At 51.3% G+C, this 25,264-nt stretch overlaps 1 protein-coding gene across 3 annotated transcripts in view; it reads left to right on the plus strand.

Moving 5' to 3' along the window:
* Positions 1-25,264, plus strand: part of CLOCK (clock circadian regulator) — a 391,283-nt gene that overhangs the window by 252,469 nt on the left and 113,550 nt on the right. For all 3 annotated transcript variants that reach the window (XM_082245462.1, XM_082245463.1, XM_082245464.1), the window contains one exon: positions 23,022-23,140. In XM_082245462.1, the coding sequence (XP_082101588.1) occupies positions 23,022-23,140 (119 nt within the window). The remainder of the gene's footprint in view (positions 1-23,021; positions 23,141-25,264) is intronic.

Raw genomic sequence — 25,264 nt, forward strand, 5'->3', positions numbered from 1 at the left:
AGTTGAGGTCTGGGTTTGATTGGGCCATTCCGAGACATTTATTCTAAATGTTTCCTTTTTAAACCACTCCAGTGTAGCTTTAGCAGTATGTTTATGATCATTGTTCTGCTAGAAGGTGAACCTACGTCCCAGTTTCAAATCTCTGGTAGACTGAAACAGGTTTTCACTCTGTTGAGTATTATTTATCTTCCCAGAACTCAGAACATCCAAATGATAGGCTTGTCTTGTCTGTTTTTTTCCAAACACCTTGGGTTTTACTCCTTTGTCAAACCCTTTTATTCAGTTGTATCTTGGATCAGGCCCCCCCTTGCAGCACCCTGTGCTTCCTTAGGACCTCAGTCTGGTTCTCTGTGCCCTGCAGAAACTTCATTTGAACCTATCAAGGAAATCCCCACAGATGACCTTTGCTGCAAAGTAGCCTTCTTGGTTGCTATCACGTCTATCACATGTGTCTCTGAGCTAGCAGCTCTCTTGTAAGGAGCCATTCCTCATTTTTCACAAGGACAAGGTAGTCTTATGCCAAAGGCCATCTTTTCTTCCTAAGGTAGTATCAGTCTTCCACCTTAATAAAGAAATAGTCCTTCCGTCTTTTTGGCCTGTTGCAAAGAAAAAAGAAAATTGCTCTTTACTGGGTTGATGTAGTCAGAGTTATCAATCTGTCTCAAAGCAACAAAGGTGTTTCCTGGCATTTAGACATCAAGCCTCTCTTGCCTAGCTTTGGAAGGCTGCTACCTGGTCCTCTGTTCATACCTTTACCAAGTTCTACCAGATGCATGTCCAATCCTCTGTGAATGTAGCCTTCGGTCAGCAATGGCACTCTATAAAGTTTAGTCTGTTGAACTTTCTTGGTGTTGGGTCAACCTGTGTCCTGTACTGTATAAGTAAGAGAAACTAATTTTGACACATCTGTAAACTCCATATCTTGGAGTGCATTTCAGGAAACCCCTCCTTTCAATGCCTGTATTACTCTGCATTGCTTGCTACAAAACTATTGTTCGCCGGAGCCAAATTACCTGAAAATACCTGTCTATAAGCCAGGGTCTACGAATATTCAACCTGTACTGTACTCCAAGATATGGTAGTTGGAGGTAAGTCAAAATTAATTTTCTCTTTCGTTCATTGACGGACACAGCTCCTGATTCTTCTTAACCATTGGGTTATACTGCCCCTTACAGTAGTAGGACACTAGGCAGGAAAAAAACCTTACTATGCCTATGGGCAGTGCCAGGGGGTATACACCCACTCTGCCTAGTCAGAAGTAAGGACCTAGTTCCTTGCTGGGATCTCTGGTCCTGGCGATTTTATTTATTTTTTTCGAATGGAATTTTCTCTTTAGTTCATTGACAGACACAGCGACATATCTTCATTCATCGAATGGGTTATGCTGCACTTCCTAGGAGTAGGACACTAGGTGGAAAAGGGTTACCACAGTTAACAACTTTCAGCTACGCCCATGGGGCAGTCCCAGGTGGTATACTCCCACTGCCTGCTCTAAGATTTTTTTCTGCCTAGTCAGGAGTAAGGACCTAGTTCCTTGCTGGGATCTCTGGTCCTGGCATTTTTTCCTTTTTAAACTGAATTTTTTTCTTCTTTTATTATTTTCTGTTCCTGTGAGAACTACAACCCGGTTCCTGTGAGAATTACAATCAACTGCCGGACTGGGCGACGGAGTGGATATTCTAGATCCTTAAGGTCTCCCCAGTTTGGCCAGCAAACGCATGCAGGCCTCAGCTCCGCGCTAGATCGGCCACGACATAATCCCACTCGGCGGGGACTGCTGTGCGAGTGAAAGACCTTGCGAGGATGCACAAGATGGTCGCGGCCTGAGTCGCAGCATACCTCTAGCCCTCCAACACTCCCCATTCCAGGATAGGGAGGTGGTTTGCCCCGAGTGGTGTGGTAAGTAGTGTCCCCCCCCCCCCCCTCTCACTTTGTGGTCCCTCGGGGTGGATGTGAGCCCCTCCTTGGGATATTCAGACCCCCGGGTTCCCTTACATTTCCTCCAGCCCCTCTAATAGCCACGGTGTGGGCTTTGTCACTTGCTCCAGTAAGTGGGGGGGGGGGTGTGGTTGCTGGTGACCGGGCTATCCACAAGGGCCTTTGATCAAGTTCCCGGCCCCCTGGGGGTTAGTGACTGGGGCAGGGATATCCTTTGGTGTCCCTGCGGTGGTTATAGGCTCGGGGGGAGCAGATGTCTAATCCCTTATGGGGGTGGACATATGGACTGCCTGGCGCCCCTCTTGATTCGTGGGCGGGCCGTGGGGGCTGCATTTTTTTTGAGTTGTGTGGGAGTACTCTGCCTGCGCGTCTGCGTCACGTCACGGTGGGCCCCCCTCTTTCCCTTTCTAGGGGGCTATGTCCTTTGATGTCCCTTATGGTGGGCGACCCTTAGGTTTAATGGGTGGTCCTTTTGTGGACCTTTAGCCAGTGTCTCCTTAAGGAACTGTGGCCGGTGACCTCCCCTGCTGATTATGTTCTTGGGGTGAGCTTAGCATATTGCGACTCTACTGTGTCTGCGTCCACGCACTTCAGGTGCTCTGCGGTGAGGATTATTCCTCTTTTTACTGCAGCTGCCTTCTGCATGGGGGTGCCTTTAATTCCTAATAGTACCCCGATGCAGCTGGGAAACATGCATGTGTTCGCAGCTGGCAAAATACAGGGTATCGCAGTACAGTGTGGTTTGGGGCAGTGAGATTTTAGAAATTGTGTCTGCACTATTTTTGAATGCACATGCAAAGGCACTGGTGAATGCACTAATTGTATTGGTGCAGGAAACTTTAAACATGGGGGATGCAGCTGCTGCTGCGTCAGAGGTCCCAGGTTCCTCGGGGCCCGCAGATCCCCCTTAAAGCGGCAAGGTAATCCCTTTTCCTGCCTACTGTGACAAAATTGTCACGAGTCAGTGGAGTTGTTCTAAACGCAATATGGCGGTGTATGAACATTTCGGTAGATGTTATCAATTGAAGAGTCTCTGTTGAGTACTTGGGCAGTCTCACCTGTGGTGGACTCTCAGGTTTCCAGGTTGGATAATTCAGCCCTATTTCTGGTAGAGGAGTCTCCGGTTTAAAAGATCCTTTTGACCGAAGAGCCAAGACATGGGTCCGTCGCATGTCTTCTGTGGCCGCTTTGGTCCTTCACCAGTGCATGGCGTCCCTGTCTTTCCCAAGTGGGCAAAGCTTTTGCCACAGGATCTGGAAGGGGAACAGATTCCTCCTGCTTTTGCGGAGCTGGTGGACTAGTTGGTCCAGGGGTTACAGTTAGTCTGTGATGCCTCTCTGGATGCAGCTCCCTTAATCTCTGGACTGTTTGTGACACCAATGATCCTTTGGCGCACGTTATGGCAAAAATGCTGGTCTGCGGACCAGACTTTCCAGATGGCCTTATGTGATCATCCCTTTCCATGAGGGCCTGGCCTGGTATGCCGACGGGGCCTTCCAGACCTGCAGACAAACACACCTTCGGCCTGAAGGGGCGCTTTCACCAGTATCTGGGGTGGGGGAAGACTTATTCGTCTTTTTACGGACCCATGGATCTCCCTGATTCAAGACAAGTGAGTCCACGAGCTGTTTCGGTCCGGCTACAAGATCGAGTTTCGGTCTTCTCTTCCAGAGAGGTTCTTTCCTTCCAACCTGCCTTTTTTCCCAGACCGCCTGCGAGGTCTTTTCGTGGCGGTGCAAGCCTTGCTACTACGACGGGTGATTGTTCCAGTCTCGGAATCATAATGTTTGTTTCATGTTTGCAGGTCCCAGGAGCCTGCGGCCACATCACCTTGGATGCGCCGATCTCGTCAGATCTCAGGAGCCTAGTGTTAGCATTGTTGTGCCAGCAGGGGATTGCAATACTGGAGTAACTGGATGATCATCTTCTGCGAGCAGTGTCTCTGACTGCTCTGAAGGACAACTTTGCATGAGTTTGGTTGGAAATTAAATTTCCAGTTATTGGCTCTGGTTCCGTGCACCTAGTTTGACTATCTGGGTCTGTTCTGGACTCGGCCTCAGCCAGGGTGTTCCTCCAATGGGACAAGTTCCAAACTCTGTCCACGTGAGACATCTGCTAGGGAGATTTCTTGTCATGTGGGGCAAGAATCCACAGTGTCTAGACACTTGCTCTGATCCTGTTGAGCCAGGGTACAAGAGGGTCCCTGACGTGGTGGCTTCGACAGGTTAATCTTCCTCCCCCTGTGTGGGACAGTGGTCACCACGGATGCCAACCTGTCTGAGTGGGGTGGCGTTTTTTGGCACGGTTTGTGCTCAGGGGGTCTGAACTCTGCAAGAATCCAGACTAACGATCAATATACTGGGTCATTTCTTCCGGAGGTGTTTCATCAGTTTTGTCTCCGGTGGGGTACTCCCACCGTTGGCCTTTCGTTTCAACAGAAAGGATCTTGGGTTTGTGGAACGGTCTTGGGATCCTCTGGCTGACGCTACAGACGCACTGTAGCTCTTTTGGGACCAGTATAGTTTTGCTATACGTCTTTCCTCTTCTGAAACTTCTGCCAAGACTTCTGCGTAGATTCGAGGCAGAAGGGGTTACGGCCATCCTGGTGGCACCCGACTGGCTAGCCGGTTTTGGTACACAGTTCTGAGAACGGTTGGTCGCCAATGCTCCTTGGAGTCTTTCTTTTAGAGGAGAGATCTGTTGGCTCAAGGGCCAATCTTCCATCTTGCCTTACGGTCGCTGGTTTTTACGACATGACTGTCAGAAGCCAAGTGTTAAAGGCTAGAGGGTGGTTCGGAATCGGTGACTCCCACGCTGCTATAAGCTAGTGAATCTTCTTCTAGGTAGTTTTACCATCGCGTTTGAGAGCATACTTTGCGGATGTGAATCTCTTGTGGTTCACTCCTCCTTTTCGTTGACTCGGATTTTGGCCTTCTCTCAACGAGGTGTGGGGCATCATCTGGCCTCGGGTACCACCAAGGGCCAGGTTTGGCCTTGGCATTTTCGTTCATCGTCCTTTGGCTACGTTTTTCTGTGGTTTGTGCCTTTGTTCGAGGGGTTCGCCACTTGGATTCCCCAGTGCTCTCGTGGGATCTCATCTTGGTGCTGTTGGTTCTTCAGTAACTGCTGTTGGAAAATATTCACGAGATACCTCTGCTTACATGTCCCAGAAGTTGGTCGTCTTGGTTTTTTTCTTCTGCATGTAGGGTGTCGGAGCTTGCAGTTTGGCTTGTCAATCACCTTACTTGGTGGTTCACGGAGAGAAAGTGGTGCCCCGGTCCTGCCAGTCGTTAGTCGTGGTTTTCATTTAAATAAGGCATGTTACCTTCCTTGTGTCTTAGCGTAAGCGCCTTAAAGAGCTTGACTTACACTCTTTAGATGTGGCTCAGGATCAGGATGTACCTGGTGACGACTGAGTCGTTCCAAAAATTAGATTTCCTATTTGTCCTTACAATGGATTCTGTTAGGGGCTGGCTGCGTCTGCTGCGACTGTTTCCAGATGTATAGGCAGACGGTGGTGCAGGCCTATTCCATTAAGGGTCAGGATCCTCCTTCCCTGTTATGGCGCATTTAAAATGGGCGCTTAATGCCTCTTGGGACTTTCGTCATCAGGTTTCAGTGGTGCAGGTTTGTAAGGTGGCCACCTGGTCGTCCGCGCATATTTTCACAACATTTTTAGACGGTGGATGTGTGGCATCTGCGGATGCCACCTTTTGTCTGTTGGAGAGGATTTGTCCTCCTTGTGGGTGTACTTTTTTTTTTTTTGTCAGGTGAGCTCCAGTTGTTCCTGGTTGAGTTCCTTGTTTACCTGGTTGGCTATGTTTAGCCTGTTGGGAATTGTTCTTGCTGTGTTCGTTTCCCATCCTTCATGCTATTACTGCTTTGGGACGTCCCAATAGACTAATGAAGATATGTTGCTGTGTCCTTCAATGAATGAAAGAGAAAACCTGGATTTTTGTCTTACCGTAAAATCCTTTTCTCTGATGTTCATTGACTGAGACAGCGCCCACCCCTCTGTGGAGTTTGGTTATGTATTCTTCAGACACTGCTTGTTACAAAACTGAATCTTAGAGCAGAACGTGGGAGTATACTACCTGGGACTGCCGCATGGGCGTAGCTGAAAGTTCTGTTAACTTTGTTAATTCTTTTCCGCCTAGTGTCCTACTCCTAGGAAGCGCAGCATAACCCATTCGACTAATGAAGATATGTCGCTGTGTCCGACAATGAACATCAGATAAAAGGATTTTTCGGTAAGTCAAAAATCCATTTTCTCTTACGTCCTCCGACAGTCGCCGCCCCTTCATATTCGTCACAATGGGGTTATTGACCTTTGCTCCGTAGGAGTGGCTAGACAACAGAATATGTTAATATCAAAGCTTTTAGCATACCCCACCCCCAGGGGGTGGTCCCCTCAGTCAATACCCTCCTGCTTCCTGCATTCCTACCTCAGTTTTCATTTGTCTAGCTCAGGAGTAGGTTAGACGTTTCCTGTGCTGGGGCTTTTCAGTCTCAGCTTCTTTTCTCTTTTTGATTTTATTTGGAGTTTTTTCTCTTTCTTTACTTAGCTGTTTATTTTCAGCTCTAGTTAGGTCTTCTGATGAAGATGATCGTGCGGTGCTGGGTCTCGGGCTGGCCTCCCTGGTTATCCGGGGTTCAGGACCAGTGGCTTCCCAGCCTGCCATCGAGCGTTCAGCTAGGTTTCCCTGGCAAATATGAACGACCCATCCCTGTCCGCTGCGGGGATGCTGCGGTGAGGTGGCTACCTCACTGGACGCCATGCGGTTTCGCACCGCAATTCCACTGCGTCCTGGCTGCGACTCTCCCTGTCCTTAGTGCAGCGGTTTGATCGCTTGTGCAGGCTCCCCACGCCATCCGGATGGTAAGTGTATTTCTGTGTGGGGACCTGTCTCTCTTGGGTGTCAGTCTGGGACTGTGGGAACCTGCATGTCTGTGCATAATGTTGAGCTCCCTGTCAGTATAGCTGCTCTCTGTGGGCTGCCAGGGGGGGGCTCTTCTGCTCTGCTCTGTGTAACAGGCTGTGTGACATGCTGTGTGCTGTGAAGGACATGGTTGTGAGACATGTTGTGGGCATACTGTGCGGCGACCGCTGCTGCGGTCCGCCATTTTTTTGTGACAGTTTTGTGGTGGCCGATCCTGTGTGGTGAGAGCGCCATTTTGGCGCCAAACGCCGCCATTTTGGCGTCGATCGCGCGGGCCATATGTCAGTGTTTCTGCCTCTACAGCCTCGGCCGGCGGCCATGTTTGTGTAGCCTTACATAGGCTTTATGAGGGCGGTCAGTCTCGCATCACTTCCTTTTGCTCTGAGGACAGCGATCGATGAAGCAGCAGCCTGTGTGACCTCTTCAGGTTTTGCCTTCCATTCCTGTATTCCTTGCCTTTGTATTCCTAGCCCGGTGGGTCAGTGTGTTTTGTGAGTGCGGTGGGCTGCGATCGCCGCGACCTTAAAGGGGCAGTACTCCTTTTTTTCCTAAGTTACTGGGGCATGGATTCTCAGGAAAGCAAGTTTCCTCCCTCCTTGGTAGGGGGCCAGGGGGCTGCTGCTGCTTCCCCCGAGGGGGCTGATCTGGCTACTATTGTGGCTAACCTTGCTGCTCAGGTGCAGATGCTGGTGGCTGATCGATCCACAAAAAGGCCCAGGGTGTCCATTTCCTCTGATTCAGAGGGCGATGGGGATGCTATGGCTGGAGTGCCCTTCGCAGGGTCTCGTTCTTCTCTAGACCTTGCGGGGTCTGAAGGGGAGGCTGAGGTGGAAGGGGTTGATGATTCTCCCCCTGGCTCGTCTGAAGAGCTTGCACTCATGGATGAGTTGGTTGCTTCTATCAAACAAACGCTGCATTTGGAGGATGAACCATGTCCTCCTGCTTTGATGTCCTCTTATGGGACGCAGAGAAAACGCAAAACGTTGCAGGTTTTTCCTTGCTCTACGGAATTTCAGCGCGCTGTTGAGGAGCAATGGCGCAACATAAAGAAGCCTTTTGCTGTGCCGAGTAGGTTCAAGCTGCGTTATCCTTTTACACCAGCTACTGATGAGCGTTGGTGTGTGCCACCTCAGGTGGATCACGCGGTGGCGATTTTGAATAAATCCACTGCGATTCCTGCTGAGGATACCCCGGTGTTCCGGGACCCTACGGACAGGAGATTGGAGTCTCTGGCCCGTCACTCTTATACGGTTGCGGGCTCTATGCTGAAGCCTATTTTTGCTTCCATTATGGCAGCCCAGGCTATTGCCGATTGGACGCAGGTGCTCAGGCACACTCTGGTGGCTGACTCTGCTTCACCGTCGACATTGGCTATGGTGGATCAGATTCATCAGGGTGTCATGTATTTGTGTGATGCGGACCTAGATATGGTCCCTTTGGCTGCGCATCTGCAGAGTGTGGCGGTGTTGAACCGTCGCCTGATCTGGCTGAAATGTTGGTCTGTTGACCAATCTTCTCGCAAGACTTTGGCTAATTTGCCTTATGCGGGTTCTCGCCTTTTTGGCGAATCCTTGGATACTCTGATCAAGGGTGTATCTCGGGGTAAGAGTACTCTTTTGCCCCAGACTCACAAGTCTAAGTTTGTTCGCGGTAAGAAGAATGCTTCGTTTAGACCCTCTCAGGGGTCCTTTCGTGCCTTTCGGTCGCACTATAAGGGTAAGCCCTTCAAGGGACAAGACTCCCAGAAAAAGCCGTGGGCAGGTAAGCAGAAGTCCGGCCAGTCCGGGTCCGCTGCCCATAACAATGCGGCCTGAAGGGGCGCCCTCACCCAGTTCTGGGGTGGGGGGACGTTTGCTCGGTTTTCTTCAACCCTGGCTGGCCCGTGTTCGGGACAGGTGGGTTCAGGAAATCGTTCGATCTGGATACAAGATCGAGTTTCTCTCTCGGCGGGCGGGCAGATTTTTTCCCTCAAATCTTCAGCTGTCTCCGGAGCGCTTGCGGGATCTGCACCTGGCGGTGCGGGACCTGCGGGCTCAGGGAGTGGTGATTCCGGTGCCTCATCGGGACAGATTTAGGGGATTCTATTCAAATCTGTTCACTGTGCCCAGAAAGGAGGGCAAGGTACGTCCGATTCTGGACTTGAAAGCTCTGAACCGCTTTGTGCGGGTTCGCAAGTTCCGCATGGAATCCCTGCGCTCGGTGGTGGCTGCCCTGGTTCCGGGGGAATTCATGGCCTCCATCGACTTGAAGGATGCGTACCTTCACATCCCCATTTTCGAGGGTCACCAGCAGTACCTTCGATTCGCCATTGCGGAGGATCACTACCAATTCGTGGCGTTGCCCTTTGGTCTCGCCTCGGCTCCGCGGGTTTTCACCAAGGTGCTTGCGCCGGTTCTGGCTTTGTTGAGAGCCCAGGGCATCTCGATCCTGGGGCATCTGGACGACATTCTGGTTCGGTCTGCGACCAGTCAGGGCCTGGTGAACAACCTGTCCGTCACGATGCAGACTCTGCATGTGTTCGGTTGGACGATAAATTTTCCAAAGTCGACGCTGTGTCCGTCAGTTCGTCTTCCTTACCTGGGAATGATCCTGGACTCTGTTCAGGCGAAGGTCTTCCTGCCGGAAGACAAGCTCCGAGAAGAAGTCGGGTCCCTCAGGGACGTTCAGTGCTCGTCCCTCCAGACGTGCATGAGGTGTCTGGGACTGATGGTCTCGGCTTTCGAGGCAATACCCTTTGCCCAGTTTCACACGCGGGGTCTCCAAAGGGAGATTCTGACCAGGTGGGACGGACAACCGCAATCTCTGGATCTCCAGATTTCGTTGAGTCATCGCACCAGAAGGGACCTTCTGTGGTGGCTCCAGTCCCCGGCGGTGTCGGGGGGCAAGTCCTTTCGTCCTTTGCCGTGGACGGTGATCACCACGGATGCCAGCCTGTCGGGCTGGGGTGGTGTTCTGGGCGTTCGGTCTGCCCAGGGAACTTGGTCGGAGGAGGAGTCCTCCCTTCCGATCAACATTCTGGAATTGCGAGCAATAAATCTCTGCCTTCGGCGTTGGTCGGACAGGCTGCAGGGCCGTCCGGTTCGGGTGCAGACGGACAATGCCACAGCGGTGGCCTACATCAACCACCAAGGGGGCACCGGGAGTGCCCGAGCGGCTCGGGAAGTGGCCGACATTCTGTCTTGGGCCGAGACGCACGTCCCGGCGATATCTGCTGTTCACATTCCGGGGGTGGAAAACTGGCAGGCGGATTATCTGAGCCGCCAGACCCTGGACCAGGGAGAATGGTCCCTTCACCCGGATGTCTTTCTGATGATGTGCGAGAAGTGGGGGTCCCCAGATGTGGACCTGTTCGCGTCTCGTCTGAACAACAAGGTGGAAAGGTTCGTGGCGAGAACGCGCGATCCTCGGGCAGATGCCTCAGACGCGTTGGTGGCGCCCTGGCATCAGTATCGTCTGATGTATGCCTTTCCACCGATTCAGCTGCTGTCCAGGTTCCTTCGGAGGTTGGCCTCGGAACCGAAAACGGTGATTCTGGTGGCACCAGACTGGCCTCGCCGGTCTTGGTACGCAGACCTCGTGAATCTGGCGGTCGACGCTCCATGGCGTCTGCCTCTTCGAGACGATCTCCTGTTTAAGGGCCGATATTTCATCCTGCTTTACAGTCGCTTTACAGGCTTTGACGGCCTGGTTGTTGAAACCCAGATCCTGAAGGATAGGGGTCTCTCCCCTGAGGTCATTCACACTTTGATTAAGGCTAGAAAGTCCTCTTCGGGGAAGGTTTACTACCGTACTTGGAAGGCCTATTTTGCCTGGTGTGAGTCCAGGGGGTATTCCCCTCGTTCATACTCGGTATCAAGGGTGTTGGCTTTTCTTCAAACGGGCGTGGACCACGATTAAGGGTCAGATTTCTGCTCTGGCCGTTCTCTTTCAGCGCCCTGTGACATCTAATTCTTTAGTTGGCACCTTTGTTCAAGGGGTGCGGCATCTGGTCCCTCCTAGGAGGGAGCCTTTGCCTCCATGGGACTTGAATCTTGTTCTGTCCGTGTTGCAACATTCTCCCTTTGAAAAAATCAGGGAGATCTCGTTGTCTATGTTGTCCAAGAAGGTCGCCTCTTTGGTGGCAATCACCTCGGCTCGCAGGGTGTCGGAGCTGGCTGCCTTGTCCTGCAGATCTCCGTATTTAGTGGTTCACTTGGATAAGGTGGTCTTGCGTCCTAACCCGTCTTTCCTTCCGAAAAGGTTTTCGGAATTTCACCTCAATGAGGACATTGTCTTGCCTTCGCTTTGCGCAAAGCCTAAACATCCAAAGGAAGTGGCTTTGCATTCCTTGGATGTTGTTCGGGCGATCAGGGTTTACCTGTCATCGACTGAATCCTTTCGCAAGACGGATTCTCTCTTTGTCCTTCCAGAGGGGCCTCGGAAGGGCATGGCGGCGTCGGCCTCTACCATCGCCAAATGGATGAGGCAGGTCATTGAACAGGCCTATGCTTTGAGGGGGAAAGTTCCTCCCATGCCTGTGAAGGCGCACTATACAAGATCTCTGAGTACGTCTTGGGCCTGTCATCATCGGGCTTCTGTGGCCCAGGTGTGTAAGGCGGCGACTTGGTCGTCCGTTCACACCTTCTCAAAGGTTCAGGCATCGGCAGATGCTTCCTTTGGCCGTAAAGTTCCTTTCTCTGAGTCCTCCGGGTTTTGTTTATGTACTCTACTGCTATGCTACTAAAACTGAGGTAGGAATGCAGGAAGCAGGAGGGTATTGACTGAGGGGACCACCCCCTGGGGGTGGGGTATGCTAAAAGCTTTGATATTAACATATTCTGTTGTCTAGCCACTCCTACGGAGCAAAGGTCAATAACCCTATTGTGACGAATATGAAGGGGCGGCGACTGTTGGAGGACTCAGAGAAAGGAATTTTACAGGTAAGATTTTACAAAAATTCTGTTTTTTTCCTCTTTATTATTTTGTTCCTGTTGTTTTTCCTGTTCCTGTTGTTTTTCCTGTTAGATTGTAGAATCTACAATCAATTGCCGGACTGGACAATCTAGATAAAGAGGGTCCCCCCAGTCTGGCCACCGAGCACGTGCAGACTGCAGCTCTGCGCTAGGTTGACTGCGACATAGCCCCACTGGACCAGAGCTGGCATGCGAGTTAAACGTCTCGCAAGGGCGCATACGGCCTGGCTTCGGCCTGAGTCGCAGCGTTTTTCCTTGCCGACAGTACCCACATTATGATGGAGCGGTGCTTTGTCCGGAGCAGTGCCCACCCTGTTCCTGGTATGGTAAGAACCTGTCCCCCTCTACCCCTGGAGGGTTTTGGTGTGGACATTGGCCCTTCTCTTGGATGGTGAGACCCCCGGGTTCCCCTCCTTCCCCCCCCAACCCCTTTAAACTTTCAGTGGTGACTGTGGGTTCTTTGCCACGTGCTCTAAAGAGGGGCTTGTTGGAGTTGCTGCTGACTGGGTTTTTGCTGGTGCGCAACGGAGGGGGGGGGGGGTTGAGCAGGATTCCCTGCCACCTTGGGGATTGGTAACTAGGACAGGGATGTCCTCTGGGCATCTAGCTATTAGGCTAGGGGAGCGTATGGTTTAGCATCGGCGGGTCTGTGCCTCGCCCAGCCGGATCCAGCCAAAAATTTAGACTGTGGCTTTGCCGCCTACGGGTCTGAAAACTTTGTGAGGGTGGCTGATGCCACTGCCTCCTGTTTGTGCATCCACCCTCCCCTCCGCTGCCCCTGTGTGGTTGACTTCGCTTGGGCTCACGTCCAGACGGCTGTGAGTCCACAAACATTGAGTCTGCTGCTTGCGGCCTACTAGGCCACGCAGCTGAGTCGGGTGCCTCCGTTGGGGGTCAGCCCTAGTGAGTTTGGCTGAAGCCCCCACTCTTCCTTTGGGCATCTGCTGGACTGGGATCCGTGCACGAAAATTTAGACCGGGGCCTGCTCTAGGCCATGCCGCCAGCTTGGCGTGTCCCTTGGAAGGGGTGGCGCTGTGGGGGCGGTTCATTTTTGATGACCACCTTGCCGCCATTATTGTGTTGGGCACCTGTCCCCTTTTAACGCTGCGGGACCATCAGGGTACCCTTCCTGCGCGTCCACGTCACGGGGGCGACCCCCTTTTAAGGGGGGGTACTTCCTATTATGCAGAGCTCAAAGGGTGACCCCCTTGTCCCCTTTTTGCAGGGTGTAGTAAGTGGTCCATTGGTGGGCCCTCGGCCGGCGTCCCCTTTGCGGGATCGCAGTCGGCGGCCCTCTCCTGATTGATACATCAGATCCTAAAATTGTCTCAACCGCAGACGTGAGTCACCCTGCTGGGTCTGCGTCCACGCATCCTGAGTGCTCAGATAGCAAGGATGGTTCCTCTGCTCCTCTAGCCACACATGAAAAGGCGCTGGTGGATGCACGGTTTGTGTCAGTGCGTGAAATTTTAAAAATGGGGGTTGCGGCTGATGCTGCGCCGGTCCCTTTCGGCACCCACAGGCCCTTTCCGCTTACTTTGACATTGTCACAAAACAGTGGGGTTGTCCAAAACGCAGTGGTTCCTAAGCATTTTTGCCTTGCAGTATCCTTATGAGGATTAACTGCTTAAAAAAGGTGGATGGTCCCACCTGTAGCGGACTCGTCGGTTTCTGTCATGGTCTTACCTTCTTGCTGTTCTCCTTCGTTTGACATGTGCTGGCGGCCATCTTGGTTTCTGGGTTTCTTGTAGCCTCCCACTCTGCGGCTCCTCCTTCCCACTGGGAGGAGCTGGATGCCTAGCTCATATATATAGGAGGTCTGTGGCTTCAGTTCCTTGCTTGGTCCTCCTGTGTTCACATGCTTCTAAGACTGCTGCTGCTTCTGGTTCCTGATCCTGGCTTCGTCTGATTACCCTGCTGGTTCCTGATCCTGGCTTCGTCTGACTACCCTGCTGGTTCCTGATCCTGGCTTCGTCTGACTACCCTCCTGGCTCCTGACCTCTGGCTTCGCAAAGACTCTGCTTCGGTTTTGCCATCCGTTTGGACTTTTGCTTTACAGCTTGATTTTCAATAAAGCCTTCTTATTTTCACTTATCTGTTGTTGTACGTCTGGTTCATGGTTCCGTGACATTAGGACCAAGCCATGAATTCTGACGGTACAGGGCCATCCTCGCTACCCACGCTGGTTGCCAGACTTGATCAGCAGGATCACCTGTTGGGTCAGTTCGCCGTGGCGTTGCAAATCCTGCTTGAACGCACGGCTCATTTCGCTCCCGTTGCCGATGGGTCGGTTGTCGCTCCTGGGCCCACTCCTACTGCCGCTCCGGTTGTTGCGCCAGAGTCTACCCCGACACCTGTTGTTGCGCCTGCGGTGTTTCGGGGTATGACCGGTTCTGCCCCCCTTCCACAGCGCTTTGGGGGAGAGCCAACTCAGTGCCGAGGTTTCCTCAACCAGGTGGGCATTTATTTCGAGTTGCTGCCACATGCCTTTCCTACTGAGAGATCAAAGGTGGGCTTCCTAATTTCGCTGCTCTCGGACAAGGCCTTGGCCTGGGCCAGCGCTTTATGGGAGAACAACAATCCGGTGGTTGCTGAGTTTTCCGGTTTTGTTGCTTCTCTTCGGAGGGTATTCGATGTGCCGGCTCGTGCTGCCTCTGCTGCGAAGCTCCTTATGTCCATCAGACAGGGTTCACGATCCGTAGCTGAATACGCCATTGAGTTTCGTACCCTGGCAGCAGAGGTGGGCTGGAATAATGAGGCTCTGGTCGCTGCTTTCTCTCATGGTCTCTCGGATGCCTTGAAGGATGAGGTTGCAGCTAAGGACCTACCAGTGGAGCTCGAGTCTCTTATTTCTTTCCTGATTTTGATTGACACCAGACTCAGGGAGAGACCTTCCTTTAAGGAGAGTCTGCGGAGGCCTCCTAACAGATTGGCGCCTACCTTTGCTGTCCCACCCGTGCCTCCCTCTCCTCCCACGCCTCCTGGGGATGACTCGGCTGGGGATGAACCCATGCAGCTGGGCTTTGCTCGCCTGTCCGAGGGGGAGAGGGTACTCCGGAGACGCGAGGGCCGATGCATGTACTGTGGTCTCGGTGGGCATTTTCGGTTGGCATGTCCGAACCGTCCGGGAAACGCTCGCACCTGAGATCCTGTCGGGGGCAGATCTTGGGTGGAGTCTCCTCGTCCCCGGTTTCCCGTGTTGACAAACCACTGATCACTGTTGTCCTCTCCTGGGTCGGGGGCTCAGTGACGACCCAGGCGTTGGTGGACTCTGGTGCTGGTGGTTTGTTCATTGATAGTGTGTTCGCTGCCGCCAATTCCATTCCTCTGCAGGCCCGAGGTTCTCCACTGGCTCTTGAGGCGATAGACGGCAGACCCCTTCTGCCGCCACACGTGACTCATGAGACCCTTCCAGTGGGGATAGCCATTGGTGCCGTTCACAGAGAGTCGGTCTGCTTCCAGGTTATTTCGTCTCCACACTACTCGGTGGTCTTGGGGTACCCCTGGCTCCAGAAGCATAATCCGACTTTTGATTGGAGATCGGCCGAGATCCTCTCGTGGTCACCACAGTGTGGGGCTAGTTGCATCCATGGGCCTGTCAAGTTGCTGTGTACTTCCTCGGACTCTCTGTTGCCTCCTGAATACGAGGAGTACCGGGATGTATTCGATAAGGTGCGCGCGGTTGCCCTACCTCCGCACCGCCCATACGATTGTGCCATCGAGTTACAACCTGGTGCCGTTCCTCCTCGTGGCAAGGTCTATCCACTGTCGGTAGCGGAGAATAAGGCCATGGAGGAGTACGTGAAGGAGGCGCTTTCACGCGGACACATTCGCAAATCCTCGTCCCCGGCAGGGGCTGGATTTTTCTTTGTGAAAAAGAAGGGCGGTGAGTTGAGGCCTTGCATCGATTACAGGGGTCTCAATCGCATCACGATCAAGAACGCTTACCCGATACCCTTGATTTCCGAGCTGTTCGATCGCCTTAAAGGGGCCACGGTCTTTACCAAACTCGACCTGAGGGCGGCATATAACCTCGTAAGGATCAAGGCGGGCGATGAGTGGAAGACCGCGTTTAACACCAGGACCAGTCATTATGAATCCTTGGTTATGCCCTTTGGGTTGTGCAATGCGCCCGCAGTCTTTCAGGAATTCATCAACAATGTTTTCCGTGACCTGTTGCAGCAGTGTGTGGTGGTCTATTTGGATGACATCTTGGTATATTCTGAATCCATGGAGACCCACATTCTGGATGTCAGACGAGTGTTGCAACGGTTACGAGAGAACAAGCTGTTCGGTAAGCTTGAGAAATGCGAATTTCACCGATCCCAGGTAACCTTCTTAGGTTACATCATTTCCGCTGAGGGGTTCTCCATGGATCCTGAGAAGGTTTCGGCTGTCTTACAGTGGCCCCAGCCCAGTGGTCTTCGCTCCCTGCAGCGCTTTTTGGGCTTCGCCAATTATTATCGGAAGTTCATCAGGGACTTTTCCATGCTAGCCAAGCCTCTCACGGATCTGACCAGGAAGGGCAGTAATTCCCAGGTCTGGCCGCTCGAGGCCATCCGAGCTTTTGAGGCTCTAAAGTCCGCCTTTGTGTTGGCTCCGATTCTGTCGCATCCCAACCCTGGGTTGCCCTTTGTCCTCGAGGTGGACGCGTCTGAGACGGGAGTAGGCGCCCTTCTGTCTCAGCGTAGAACACCAGAGGGTCCTCTGCTTCCTTGTGGGTTTTACTCCCGGAAACTGTCTTCCGCGGAGTGCAACTATCAGATTGGTGACAGGGAGTTATTGGCCATCGTGCAGGCCCTTAAAGAATGGAGGCACTTGCTCGAGGGTTCAGTGGTTCCGGTCCTCATCCTGACGGACCACAAGAATCTGACCTACCTTTCTGAGGCCAAGAGATTGACACCACGTCAGGCCAGATGGGCTCTGTTCTTGTCACGTTTTAATTACGTGGTCTCCTACCTACCCGGTTCCAAGAACATCAGGGCGGATGCCTTATCACGGCAGTACTCCGACCAGTCCAGGGAGGAGTCGATTCCGACTTCGGTCATACCTCCGAATCAGATCCTGACCGCCATTCGCACCAGCCTGACCTCTCCCCTGGGTGAGCAGATTTTGGCGGCTCAATCTGGTGCTCTCTCTGGGAGACCCAACGGCAGATGTTTTGTGCCTGAGGAGTTGCGCACTCGGTTGTTGCAAACCTACCATAACTCCAAGACCGCGGGGCATCCTGGAAAGAATCAGCTGTCCTGGGCTGTTTCACGTCTGTTCTGGTGGCCTTCCCTACGTTCTGACATCGCCGCATATGTAGCGGCATGCTCCGTTTGTGCCCAGAGTAAGTCCCCTCGGCACCTTCCGTTGGGCCTTCTGCAACCCATAGCCACCGGGGAGCGTCCATGGTCACACCTGGGGATGGATTTCATTGTGGACCTCCCTGCATCCCGAGGCCATACGGTCATTCTCATGATTGTGGATCGGTTTTCCAAAATGTGCCACTGTGTTCCTCTCAAGAAGTTACCCTCTGCACAGGAGTTGGCCACGATTTTTGCCAGGGAGGTTTTCTGGTTGCACGGTTTGCCCAAGGAGATTGTGTCGGATCGGGGGAGTCAGTTTGTGTCCAGGTTCTGGCGCGCCTTTTGCTCCCAGTTGGGGATTCATCTCTCCTTCTCCTCGGCCTACCACCCTCAGTCCAATGGGGCCGCAGAACGATCCAATCAGGCCTTGGAGCAATTCCTTCGTTGCTATGTCTCCGATCACCAAGACAATTGGGTTGACCTCCTGCCTTGGGCTGAGTTTGCCAGGAACACGGCGGTGAACTCTTCCTCTGGGACGTCTCCCTTCATGGCCAATTATGGGTTCCAACCTGCCGTGTTACCGGAGGTATTCTCTCCCCAGGATATTCCGGCTGTGGAGGATCACCTTTCCATCCTACGTGCTTCTTGGGTACAGATCCAGAAGTCCCTTGAGGTCTCTGCGCAGCGCCAGAAACTCCAGGCTGATCGCAGACGAGCGCCTGCTCCTTCCTACCAGGCCGGAGACCGTGTATGGTTGTCCACCCGCAACCTCAACCTTCGAGTGCCCACTCCCAAGCTGGCGCCTCGCTTTGTTGGTCCCTTCCGAGTGCTTCGCAGGGTAAACCCGGTAGCCTATGCCCTTGCGCTTCCTCCTGGCATGCGGATCTCCAACGTGTTTCATGTCTCCCTGTTGAAGCCACTGGTGTGTAATCGTTTCACTTCCTCGGTTCCTCGGCCTCGTCCGGTCCAAGTGGGCAATCGTGAGGAGTATGAGGTGTGCAATATCCTGGACTCACGCCTGGTCCGCGGTCGGGTGCAGTTTTTGGTTCATTGGCGTGGTTATGGTCCAGAGGAGCGTTCCTGGGTTCCCTCCGCAGATGTCCATGCTCCTGCCTTGCTCCGTGCCTTCCACGCACGCTTCCCTCAGAAACCGTTCTTTACTCCGCGGAGGAGGGGCCCTTGAGGGGGAGGTACTGTCATGGTCTTACCTTCTTGCTGTTCTCCTTCGTTTGACATGTGCTGGCGGCCATCTTGGTTTCTGGGTTTCTTGTAGCCTCCCACTCTGCGGCTCCTCCTTCCCACTGGGAGGAGCTGGATGCCTAGCTCATATATATAGGAGGTCTGTGGCTTCAGTTCCTTGCTTGGTCCTCCTGTGTTCACATGCTTCTAAGACTGCTGCTGCTTCTGGTTCCTGATCCTGGCTTCGTCTGATTACCCTGCTGGTTCCTGATCCTGGCTTTGTCTGACTACCCTGCTGGTTCCTGATCCTGGCTTCGTCTGACTACCCTCCTGGCTCCTGACCTCTGGCTTCGCAAAGACTCTGCTTCGGTTTTGCCATCCGTTTGGACTTTTGCTTTACAGCTTGATTTTCAATAAAGCCTTCTTATTTTCACTTATCTGTTGTTGTACGTCTGGTTCATGGTTCCGTGACAGTTTCCAGGTTGAATAAAGCTACCTTCATTCCGGTTGAGGAGTCCTCTGCCTTTACAGACCCAGCTGATAAGAGGGCGGAGGCTCTGGCCTGCCATATGTTTGCTGTTGCTGGTTCGGCACCTAGGCCGGTATTTACTATTGCCCTTGTGCGCAAACTCTGACCGAGTGTTCTAAACTTTTACACCGACTTCGGAACTTTTTCAGGTGCTTTTACTCAAACCTCTTTACAGTTCCCAGGAAGTAAAGCAAGGTACGTCCAATTCTGGACCTCCTGGTGCTAAACTGCTTTGTACGGGTACAGGAGTTCCGCATGAAGTGCATTCGCACGGTAGTGGCATCCCTACATCAGGGGGTTTTCTTCTCGCTTCTGTCGACCTCAAGGACGCCTACCCACACATTCTAATATGTACTGGTCACCAGCGCTTCCTCCGTTTTGCCGTGGGTGAGGAGCAGTATTAGTTTGTGGTGTTGACCTTTTGGTCTCCCCTCCGCTCCTCGGGTCTTCACAAAAGTGTTGGACCCGGTGCTGGCATTGTTTGAGTCAGCGGGGGATCGCAGTACTTGGGTACCTGGGCAATCTTCTGCGAGCGTAGTCTCCGACTGCTCTGATGGCCAGCTGGAGACTACTCTGCCAACTCTGAGGTTGTTCTTTTAGATTCTGAACCTTCAGAAGTCTGCTTTGGTTCTGTCCTCAAAAACTGGACTATCTGGGTCTGACTCTGGACTCGGTCTCAGCCAGAGTGTTTCTTCCTCTGGAAGAACTCCAGACATTGCACAAGACAATTCAGCTTCTGTTGTTCAGCAGACTGTCATCCCTCCGGCTTGCATTCGAGTGCTGTGTCCATATTCGAGGCAGTCTGTTTGCACAATTCCTCTCAAGATCTCTGCAAAAGAGATTCTGGTGAAACTGGACAAGGACCACTCTAGAGGTGGCTTAGTTCTCCGGCGCTTCAACAGGGAAAATCCTTCTCCCCCTGTACTGGACAGTTGTCGCCACGGATGCCAGCCTGTCCGGGTGGGGAGGCGTCCTCAGCACAGATGTACTCAGGGTGTCTGGACTCTGGAAGAGCCCAGACTGCCGATTAATGTTCTTGAACTCCGTGCAATCAGACTTTGTCTGGCTCATTGGACAATTCATCGTCAGGGGTGTCCGGTACGAATTAATTCGGACAAGGCCGTGGTCTGTCAATCACCAAGGGCGCACAAGAAGTGTCCTGGTGGCTCAGTATGTAGCCAGCATTGGTGGCTCAGTATGTAGCCAGCATTCTAAGGTGGGCTGCTGATTTAGTTCCAGTCCTCTCTAACTCCTGCCACGACTCCTGTGCAGGATCGAGGCAGAAAGGATTCCGGCCACTCTAGTGGCTCCAGACTGGCCTCACCGGTCTAGGTACGCCGATCTGGTACAACTGGTCGCCGATGCTCCTTGGGGACTTCATCTCAGGGAGGATCTGCTGTCCCAAGGACCAATCTTCCATCCTGCTTTACAGTCGCTGGCTTTGACAGCTTGGCTGTTGAACACCAGGCGCTGAAGGATAGAGGTTTGTCTGAGTCAGTGATTCCTACGCTGTTGAAAGCTGAGAAATCTACTTCTAGGAAGATCTAAGGTTGTATGAGGATAACGTACATTGCATGGTGTGGGTCTCTTGGGGTTTATCTTTTCTCCTTCTCGGTGGATTGGATCTTAACCTTCCTTCAACAGGGGGGGGGTTGAACAGCAATTTGCCTTGAGTACCATCAAGGGCCAGGTATCGGCTTTGGCGTTTTTTTCCAACGACCTTTGGCCACACACTCCCTGGTGCATACTTTTTTTCAGGGTGTCCTACATTTGGTTCCTTCAGTGTGGGCTCCGTTGCCACCCTGGGATCTTAATTTGGTGCTTTCAGCTCTACAGAAGCCTCCCTTTGAAAATATTCAGGAGCTTTTTCCTGCTTTCGCTGTCCCAGAAGGTGGCCAGTTTTTGGTGGCTTTCACCTCTGCACGCAGGGTGTCTGAACTGGCTGTGTTATCCTGTCCACCTTATGGATAAGGTGGTGCTTCGCCCCTGTCCGTCATTCCTTCCTGTCTCTGACTTTCATTTGACTGAAGACGTTGTGTTTCCTTCTCTGTGTCCCAGGCCTAACCATCCGAAGGAAATTGCCTTGCATGCCTTTGATGTGATCTGGACAATTAGGGTGTACCTGGCAGCTACGGAGTCTTTTAGAAAGTCAGACTCTATTTGTGCTCAGGGACGGACCTCACAAAGGGTTGTCCGCTTCCCCTGCGATCATTTCCAGATGGATCAGACAGATGGTGGTTTAGGCCTATTCCATCAAGGGTCAGGTTCCTCCTTTCCCTGTCAAGGCGCGCCCTATTAGGGTGCCTAGTGCTTCCTGGGTTTTCTGTCCTCATGAGTCAGTAACGCAGGTTTGCAAGACGGCCACCTGGTCGTCGATGCACACTTTTACAAAGTGGATGTGTTAGCATCTGCAGATGCTTCTTTTGGTCGCAAGGTTTTGCAGGCTGCTGTTTAGAGGACCTGGTCCTCTTTGAGGGTGTATTGTTTTTCAGGTGAGCTCCAGTTGTTTATGGTAGAGTGCTATGTTACCGGATTGGCTATGGTTACCTTTGGGAGTTTTTTTTCTGATGTTTTTCCCACCCCTCATGTTTAGCACTGCTTTGGGACGTCCAAATGGTTAAGAAGAATCCAGAGCTGTGTCTGTCAATGAACGAAAGAGAAAACTGGATATTTATTTACCGTAAAATTAATTTCTCTGATGTTCATTGACGGACACAGCACCCACCCCTTTGTCGAGTTGGCTTTCTTCTAAAACTGCTTGTAACAAATAGCAGATAGCTATATAGCGGAGAGTGGGTGTATACCCCCTGGGACTGCCCATAGCCTTAGTCTAGCTTTTTCCTGCCTAGTGTCCTACTCCCGTAGGGGGCAGTATAACCCATTGGTTAAGAAGAATCAGGAGCTGTCTGTCAATGAACATCAGAGAAATGGATTTTACGTTTTTTTTTTTTTGCACCTTGAGAGTTATAGGTATGTCGTGCACACTTGGTACAAAGTCTTAAAAGAATGAAACCTTTTAGTTCTAGGCTGCAATGCAATAACCAGGAAAAACATCAAGGGACGTTTATACTTTTGGAAGGCAGACAAAACCCTGGAACCTTTTGTAGGGTTTTTAAATTTTTTATTTTTTTGCTGTCTTTGTCTCCATCTGGGTGATTTCTCCTCACTTCCTGTACTTGCGATGGGGGTCACAGGAGGAGGGGGTGATAGCAAATCTCCACAGTAGTAGGTAGTAAAGTGGTGAAAGGGTGCAACCTTGGTAAGTTTATCGGTGTCCCTGTTCTCCTAATTTTTTGTTCTCGTTTCACAGTAATAAATGGTATGGGTAATTCTGCCCAGTAGAGTCAAAGACTGCAATAAAACCTCATGAGACAGTTCTCCTTTTCTGTTCAAAACCACAGTTTTAACTGCAGTTAGGCACAGAGTATCAAGGTTGTTTGTAGGTATTGGGTATTGTTTAAGTGTTGAGGCCAGAAGCAGGTCCTTTGCCATTTATTCTCACAAACTACAAGGAAACACTATAGAATAAACGTGCATTAGAGCCTGGGCTTTTCAGGGAAATGCACTAAACTTTGATGAATTGCCTTTTTATCCAGCCAAGATGTAACCTAGGCCTCATTCACATGGGATTTCAGTGCCATCTGTGGCAATAATCCAGCATATCCCTGTGGCTAGATTCACAGCTGGATGCAGATAGTTAAGTCACTCAGCTTGTACAAAGCAATGACAGGCTGACAGCAGCTGTGCATGTTCAAATGTATTCACACATGTAATGATTACCTGTGGTTGGGGAGAAATGTTTATCCCTTGATGAAAACGGTTAGTGCCCTGGGCGATCATCTGTCCCTAATAGCAGGAAATCGCTGCATGAAGTCTTATTATTTTACCAACAACTGCTGTCTACAACATAACATATTTTGCACCATCACATATTATGAATAGAAATTTTCTTTCCCTCTTTGGCAAAAAATGGCCATTCATCTTCACCTCTGACCAGATCGAAATACATGGATTACGCTAACCTACATCTACATAACGCATACGGTGTAGAAAAACAATACCATAGTAACCTTTCCCGTTTTCACTCTTTTTTTTCCCTGCTTGTGTAGGGTGGAATGTATGTGGAGATCCAGTCAGTTGAGAAATTATATCATGCTGAATATTTTTACATATTTTTACTGTTTGTTTCCAGTGCCCAGTTCTACACACAATGGGTTTGATGGTGCATTACAGCGTTCTCTCAGGCCTGCGTATGAAGAGAGAGTCTGCTTTGTAGCAACTGTAAGATTAGCTACACCTCAGTTTATTAAGGTAAAAACTGTGTATTGTTTTAATCATTGACAGTAATATTCCAGCATAGCTTTTCTCTATCCTCCATTGACAGATGTAGCCTCCTCTCCATGACCTGAGTGGGTTTATGCTCCTCCCATCAGGAGTAGTCTATGCAGGAAAATTTGAATACACATGCCCAGGGGGCTGTCCCTCCAGGCATAAACCCCCAGCACATCAGTTTGTTTTCTGCCTACAGAAGGAGTAGACCTAGGTTTTCTACTGGGACTCTGGTCTCAGTTTTGTTGTTCTTTTCAGAATATTTTCTTTTATTTCTCTTTACTCGCTAGCTAGTGTTCAGAGAAGAATTTCCTGGTGATCTACAAGCAACGATGCCGGCTGGGGCTTCGTACTTCGTACTGGATAATCTAGATCCTTATGGTCCCCCTAATCTGGCCTACGAGCGTGAGCAGGTTTTAGTTCAGACCAAGGCCTAGCCACGATGGTGCCCCCTTATCCGGAGGGGGATGCGCCTGTGAGCGGATGCCTCCCTGAGACGTGTCGACCTGGAACGCCATGAGTCGCAGTGTACCCATCGGCTGGCAGCACCCCCACTTTGGGTGGGAGGCAGTCTGCCCGGAGCGGAGCCCACACGGTCCAAGGTATGGTGAGTAAATGTGCCCCCCTTACCCCTGCTGACCTTGTGGGGGATGTGGGCCCTCCCCTGGGGATAATGGGATTTTTGCCTCCCAAGAGATCCCCCTGGTCTGCCCGGTGCCCGGTCTGTGTGTCCTTCCCTCTCCCTGTCCCTGCGGGCGCTGTGTGTCTGGAGTCCTGTGGTGCTCGGGCAGGAGGGGACATGGTACCTTGGGCTTGCTGGTTCCTGTTGTGGTTCCTGAGGCCTTCATGTGTCGGTCCCTAGCAACATGGTGCGCCGTGGGCGCCACCATCTTAGGTGTGGACAATGGAACTTTTTCCCCATAGACTTGTATGGGGCAGCCATTTTCCTTGCAGCCTCCTATGTTTTTTATGGGCATCCATCTTTGTGTAGCCCTGGTGCTATACTATTGACAGTGTATCCCTATCAGGCAACATTACTTTCTGTGTGGTCATTTCCTTCTGCTGAGCCGAGGTCACTTCCTGCTTCTCTCTCCATGCTGTGGAAGATTCAGGAGGCTGTGTGTCTGAGGTGGAAAAGTATTGAGGGTCCCTGCAGGCATATCCTTGCACTTTCTGCTACCAGTTTGGTTTAAAGGGGCTCTTTGCAGACTGCTGCGTTCGGTGGTGGATACCGAGATTGGCGTTCTTAAAGCTACAGTACATCAGTTTTATGCAAATTGTACTATGGAGTCCCCAAATTGGTATTTCGCCCTTAGACCCACTCTGTGCCACTCCCGGACAGTCCGGATCACATTCACTGACCGCGATTTCAACTGCCCTGGAAAGCCTGGCGACTAAAGTTGATTTAGTCATGAAAAGGGTTGATAGCCGTAAATGGCCGCGGCCTTCTTCATCTGTGGAGGTGTCCCCTGATTCAGAGGCTGATGTGGTTGCCCCGGATGCTCCTCTTCTTGAGGGGTCGCTGTCCTTGCAGTCAGATGGTAAAGAGGACCTGTCGTCTTTAGTTGCAGCCCGGGAACGCGCTTTGGTGGAAGCCCTAATTATTTCAGTGAAAAGGGGGGTGTATATGACCAGTGTTCAAATGTGCCACATCCCTGATAAACAGTACACAGAAAAGGGGTTCCCCTAAATGGGACTTTTTAGGCACAGAAGGATCTAATAACGTGATAATCAATGATAATTTTAACAATGATAGTGATTTTATTAAATGTGTATAAACAAAATATTAAAAACATATACAAGCTCTACCAGATGACACCAATTTTCAACCAAATACTAGAACTTTAACCCGACATGTTTCAAAGATTATAAACTTTATTATTAAAAGTTTATTATCTTCGAAACATGTCGGGTTAAAGTTCTAGTATTTGGTTGAAAATTTGTGTCATCTGGTAGAGCTTGTATATGTTTTTAATATTTTGTTTATACACATTTAATAAAATCACTATCATTGTTAAAATTATCATTGATTATCACGTTATTAGATCCTTCTGTGCCTAAAAAGTCACATTTAGGGGAACCCCTTAATTATTTCAGTGATGGATA

The sequence above is a fragment of the Pelophylax lessonae genome (assembly GCF_965119305.1).
Source record: "Pelophylax lessonae genome assembly, chromosome: 1".
Classification (NCBI taxonomy): Eukaryota; Metazoa; Chordata; class Amphibia; order Anura; family Ranidae; genus Pelophylax; species Pelophylax lessonae.